This window comes from Vombatus ursinus, unplaced genomic scaffold (assembly GCF_900497805.2).
Source record: "Vombatus ursinus unplaced genomic scaffold, bare-nosed wombat genome assembly UNPS02014817.1, whole genome shotgun sequence".
Taxonomy (NCBI): domain Eukaryota; kingdom Metazoa; phylum Chordata; class Mammalia; order Diprotodontia; family Vombatidae; genus Vombatus; species Vombatus ursinus.
The window spans coordinates 1,395,060-1,401,579 of record NW_020954595.1 but is presented as its reverse complement, the minus strand read 5'-3'; the positions used below and the strand labels follow the sequence as shown (position 1 = coordinate 1,401,579).

The 6,520-nt window shown below is 43.8% G+C and overlaps 1 protein-coding gene across 1 annotated transcript in view; it reads right to left on the bottom strand.

The window, feature by feature from the left end:
• Positions 1-5,057: 5,057 nt before the first annotated feature.
• Positions 5,058-6,520, bottom strand: part of IL17RD (interleukin 17 receptor D) — a 79,454-nt gene continuing 77,991 nt past the window's right edge. The window contains exon 13 of the mRNA XM_027835933.1: positions 5,058-5,821. Within this exon, the coding sequence (XP_027691734.1) occupies positions 5,709-5,821 (113 nt within the window). The 3' untranslated portion in view covers positions 5,058-5,708. The remainder of the gene's footprint in view (positions 5,822-6,520) is intronic.

The window sequence follows — 6,520 nt, the reverse complement described above, 5'->3', positions numbered from 1 at the left end:
CCATGTACCATGTTGCAATCATGAGGCTCACTCCACAAGCACCCTTTAGCACTCACTGCCTGGGGAACACTGTCCCATCCCTGCCCTCATGGAGCTTACTGTCTACAAAGGGCCTAATTCTATACATGAATGGCTATACTATAAAATAACACTACTGAAATAACTTCTTTACCAACAGATTGCTTGGATACTAAATGAAAAAGAGTCTGAGGAAAGCCTTTGAACACTTTTCAATGACTCATTCAGGATCATTTCCAAATCCTGGATAGAAGGGATTTATAGGAATGAAAATATCCACAGCAAGTTACTACTAAGCATCAATGTTCTATTTTACCAGTTTTTCTTACTAAGCTAAACTCTTTTGAAAAACATGTATCAGCACCCTCTAGATATGGCGCCCTAGGGCAAAGTGCTGGTTGTCTTACCTTAGTTATAGCTCTAATCCTACTGAAGTCAATACTCTTTCAAGTGGCAGAAATTGGAATCCACCCATAGCCTCCTATAAATCTTCCACAGGAGGGTCAACAAATATTACATACAGAGATGAATTAAGATCAACAGCCTTCTCTCTACATACAGGACCGCCATTTCCTAAATGCCTCCAGCTTGTCCTCATAACTTCCTTTTCTAAATTTCCCTTCTAAGTAATAAACTTCTGGGGAACACGACTAGTTCAGGTCAGGACCTTATCCCCACCAGCAATCTTGTGTTCATGTTGATTTAACCTACTAGTGAACTCCTTTCAACAGTATTAACTTTCTCTTAGGATGGGGAGAGTAAGAATAAATATGAAGTCTAGAGCTCACCGAGAATCTGACTCCTCTCACTGCATTACTCATTATGATTTCCCCTTCCGGGGAAGCTGATCTGAAGGCAGCCCTGGCTTTAAACCTGGGAGAGAAGACACTGCCCCATCCCCAGGAAGCTGTTGGTGAAGATGAAGAATGAAAACAAAAAGAGCAAGACTGGGAAATTGCATTATTAGGTTTTGTTTTTCAGCTCTACCTGAATTAGACTTCCATAATGAGGTTTTGTTATTTCGTACACATTAAAGCAACATTGGCATAGTGGTTAAAGGACTGGCCTCGGAGTCAGAGGGATCCAGGTTTGAGTTCTGCTGCTGAGGCTAAGTCACTTGAAAACTCTCTAAGACTATTAAGCTACAAAAAGGATGCCAATGTGGCAATGTAGGAGGTCCCCCATAAATTAAAATCGCAGGTCTGAACCAAACCAAAACAAATCGAATTCCCAGGGCATCAGAATTACCCATATTACATATAAAACACACATAAAAAAACAGGATATATCCCAAACCAAAGGGAACCTTTTAAAATTATCTGCTATTCCCAATAAGACAGTGTCTCCGTGGGTGCATTAACTGACTCTACAAGATACTGTGCCAATGACCAGCATGTACCGGTGACTTGGAAACCCACAGAATCTCCTTATGTTGCTATCTTCTATCAGCAGCTTTTGATCAAGCTAAGTCCACATCCTCTTGGACCCAAACCTTTATAGAAGTGGGTCCCTGTTTTTAGGTCTTCTGTGTTTGTTTGTCACAGTTAAGAAACTGTCCATAAAAGGAATCATTTTATCACATTAAATTTGGGTTTTCAAGTGTCTAGGCCATGTCAAACCTTCACCCAATCCATCCTCACTGAAGGTGTTTTAATTTGCATTTCTCTTGTTGGTGATTCAAGGCATTTTTTTTTTAATGTAGTTGCTGACTGTTTGCATTTCTTTTGTAGATTTCCTATCTTTTGGCTGCTTACCTATGGGAGAATGATTCTTGGTCTTCTATATTTATATCTAATCTCTACAAATCTTGGATATCAGACTTTTATCAGAAACATTTTGATGCAAAACTTCCCCCCAATTTAGTCAATTAGTACATAGCCCAGTGGTGGGGATACAAAAAATGGCAGTTTCTAATATATACCAAGCCGCAGTCATTTGCTTTGTGGAAAAATTTGATAGAAATCCCCCCCTTTGCCATTGCATATTTTGTGGGGTATTCCTGGACTTCAAGACAAAAACACCCCACCTTACAAATGGGTTATGTGGCTACCATGTTGGGAGTAAAACTCTGATTCTCAAGGCCAGCACAAGGGTCGTAGTGGAGGGGAGGGGGTGAAGGGAGCAGGTCTCTCTTTCAATCAGATCTATCACTTTATGAGGAAACCTGTTGCTCTTCATCAGGCAACTTGACTATATCCAAGCAGCTGCACACGGCCACATATCTGATGCCAGAGAAGAGATAAGCACGTTCCTGTAACTGGAGGCTACCAGCTGCCTGGACAAAAAAGCCCTGGGCCCGTCATTTGCATTAGGGAGCACTTGGATACAAGCTCTTTTCCCCAAGAGTTTATGACTTAAACAGCTGTATTACTTGCACACGGGGAGACGGGAAAGTCTGTCTCCCCTTCCTCTTCTCTCTTGCTTGTGCCCAGTCCCAGGGGAGGAAAAAAGGTTCTCTTATCACTCCGGCTCTTTCTTTCTCTTTCTGCTGGTTCCCCCACCTAACACTGTCGTGAAGAATGGAAATACATAGTCCTGATTCTCAAGATGGCAATAATTCAACAATGTTATCAGTGACTGCAAGCTGGGGAACAAAAGTGTCACTGTGGAATCAATGGACACCTGAGCTTCACCTGAGATACTGCAGCACACGTGTCACTCAATGAAAAATACTAAAAATACCTTCTAGCCTGGAAAACAGAAATTACATTGTTATTTCAAAGAGCAAGGATTTGCCTGTTATCTGACCCTTCCAAAGCAGTTCCTCCCCTCCAGGGTTCAAATCCCTAATTTGCTGGGTAGAAGATGTGAATGGAATCTTCCCTTCAGCAGGGCATCAGGGAGAAAAATGTTACAACTGGTCCAAAGGCATCTTTCTGGGAAGGTTGTTGGTTTTAAGATTCTTAAAAGTCAGTAGATCTAAGTGTGTTGCTTTCTTTAGCAACAGCAATGTAGAGGGTGATGCAGAAAGATAATCACTAACTTTCTGTCCTTAAAAAAATAATTGCCTCAGTCCAAGCACATCCATTCAACAGCTAAGGCAATAATTTAAAGCCATTCTGGGGTATTTTGTAGAATTTCCACTCGTATCATTGGAGCGTCAACAGTTTCAGAACCTGAAAACAGACCAATGCTGACTTTGGCACAATTACGTTGGCATGGAGGTGAAGGGGTGCATCGAAGGATCAGGAAGACCCAAGCCCAACATTGAACGCTAAAGACATAAAATGGTAAGGCACCGAAAGAAGGACAAACAATTGAAGAGGCCTAAAAACTCATCAAGACAATGACCAGCCATGGTTCCGGAGGGCTGATGCTCCCCATGGCCTGACAAAGAGGTGATGGGCTCGGTGCAGAATGAGACCTACGGTTTTTGGACATGGCCGACGCAAGACTCTGTTTTACTTGACTGTGTGTATTTATTATAAGGGTTTTTTCCCTTTCTTTTTGTCTTCCAATGGGGGGTGGGGGTGGTTAAGAAGATGGAAGGAAAAAATACTTACTGAAAAAATTTTAAAAAGCCTTAAAAAGAGAGAGAGGGACCTTCCTGGCAACATTCTGTAATATAAGCCTAAAGCGATGGTTTGGGAACCACGGCTTCATCATGAGCTGGTCATGCCAGACTGGTCTCATTTCCTCTTCTGACACCAGCAACCAGACCCTTATGCCACAGGAATGCCAAAGACACAATTTGCTTAGGCATGAACAGACCATTAAGAGAGTTACGCTCTCCTTGTGGATGACATGGGAAGTTGTGGGCTGGATGGAGGCATAATTGGATGGATTTGGGCCGGGCTGAATTACTGGCTAAGGCTTAGAGAGTTGTAATGGGGGTCAGGGTCAATGGAGATGGTGGAGGGCCACAGGAATATGGCCATGTCCCTTTTCTGATTGCTGGTTTTTACTGGAGGAAGGTACAGAAAGCACGCTTGGCAGACTGACAGATGATGCAAGGCTGAGACGGACAGCCATCACACTGGATGACAGGATGGGCTGACTCAGATAGGCTAAAACCTTGAGAGGGAAAAAGTTGGACACTCGCTGAAAAAATCAACTTCCCAAGCACAGGCTGATGAGCTAAGGTTAGACAATAAATGGTTTTGGTGAAAAAGATCCAGGGAATTGGGAGGTACAAGTCAGCAGTGTGACATCGGAGCAAGATAAGTAAACACTCTCCTAGGCTGCATGAAGGAGACCTAGTGTTCTGAATGAGGGATGTTCCTCTCTCCTCTCCCCTGCTTAGCCCACGGTGGGTGGACTGTGCTTCCATTCTAGGAAAGATATGGACCCAGCGTCACAAGAGGGCAACCCAAGTGATGAAAAGACCCGAGATCATGCCATATAAGGATAGGTCAGAGGAAACAAGGAGGTTAAATCTGGAGAAAAGAAGACTCAGTGGGGACAGGAGAGCTGTCTTTGAGCAAGTGAAGGGCTGTCCCACAGAAGAGGGATTAGCTCTGTTCTGCTCGGCCCCACCCAGGGCAAAATTAGTGGGAGGATTTAGGCATGAGGTCAAGAAAAGCTTAAGATAGAGCTCTCCTAACATGGAGTGGGCTGCCTCAGGAGCTCTCGGCCTCCCCTCCCTGGTGGTCTTCAGGCAGAGACCAGAAAGACGATGACTTGTTGAGAATACAGTAGAACTAACCCTTGGGTCAGACAAAGGGCTGGATTAGGTGACCTGTGAGGTCCTTTCCAACTCTGAGACGATCATCTTTTTAATAAAAACAAATCTATGCCCACGTGACCTTTGACTTAGTGGAATCATGATTGGCCATGGACTGAAGGGGCGCCTAGAGAATGGTCGTGTACCAGACAGGGGCTGGTTCCAGACACACACTTCCAATCACTTTTCAGTCTTGGAAGATCATAGATTTATGGCCGGGAGAGATGTTTCACAGATCATCCAATCATTTACATATAAGGAAACTGAAGCCCAGAAGAGGGGGCGCAAGGGGCTTACTAAAGGTCACACAGGTAGTAAGTGACAGTGAATCCAGGCCCTCAGACTCCAAATTCACAACAAATTCTACCACACTGTATTGCCCGTCCAAACTTAATTTTTACAAGTCATGTCTATATATGTGTATCTATGATTATGGAGGTGAAGATGCCTGTTACTTTTATCAAATGAACATTTCCCAGAGAGTGGGTGACAATTCTAGACACAGAAAAACTTATGTCTATGATTTCATTAAAGGTTTTTGTTCCATCAATCATTTCAACTGAAAATCCACATCTCTCCTTTTGTGCTAAGTACAACCAAATGGACCTAGGACATAAAGAAGACAGAGCCCTATTTCTCTCTCCCCCTGAATGCTGCTTCTTTTCTAACACCTCTTTCCTTCTGCCCTGGTCAGAGACCAAGGATGGGTTATAAACGTAAAATGGTAGGAATACATGAACACGGCCAAAGCAGTCAAGTTAACGTGGGGCAATGGGCATTCTGTGCTTACTGGCTCCCCTTGTGAAGCCCTCTTAAAAGTCTGCAGATGATGGGTTTTACCAAACCCAAGGGTGGAGGGAGGGGCAGGAGAACTGGTACTGGCCAAAAGCTCCCTCAAAACATCCAAACGCAGGGTTTTCCTTCCTTCAAGTAGGTGAGGTGGCGGAGCGAGGGGCAAGAGGCTGACTGACACACAGGAGCTGTCCGCTGTCGCTAAAGTGGCAATGCATTAGAATCCTCCGTCGGGTTATAACGGGCCAACTACCGGGAGTTCATCGGTGAAACTGTGCCCACTGAGTCCAGTTTTACATGCTCCAGAGTCAATGCACTTGGAAGGGAAGGCAGGGCGCTCCTCTTCACCTGCAGAAAAGAAAGTAAAAAAATGATGGGGGGAAATGACTTGGCCTTTCCTGATCTGTGACCGTGTCACTGCTCTTCTGTCTCTGTATTCCCAGCAGCCAGAAAAGTATCTGGCATACAGGAGGTGCTTAATGCATGCTTGCTGAATTTTTATTGCCCTCCCCCACCCCCTCCGGATTACTTTGTATATATTTTTTACGGGGGCACATGTTTTTTCTTTCTAGTAGACTGTAAGCTCCTTGAGGGCAGGAACTGTCTTTTGCATCATTTGTATCCGGACTGCACATAGCATGTGCTTGACAAATGTTTAATGACTGACTGCGTAGATTGGAAGTTCTCTGAGGGTCATGGCTCTTTTGTTTCTGGTTTGGCACCCCTATTTCCTAGCTCAGTGACTGACAGGAGTAAGTACTTAGTAAATTCTTGCCAAGTTGAACTGATGCCATTTAAAGAATGCTGGAATTGATATTCTAGACCTGGGCTCAAATTTATCTCTGGCTCTTACTAGCTGTGTGAACATGAGTAAGACCCTAAACCTCCCAGAGTCTCAAGTTTTTAAATCTGTAAAATGGGGATCATAATATCTGTAGTATCATCTGCCTCAGAGGGCTGCTATGAGGAAAGGGTGTTACAAACCTTAAAGCTCTTTAGAAGTGTCAATGGATAGGGATTAACCTGTAATTTCATTGATATGATAAT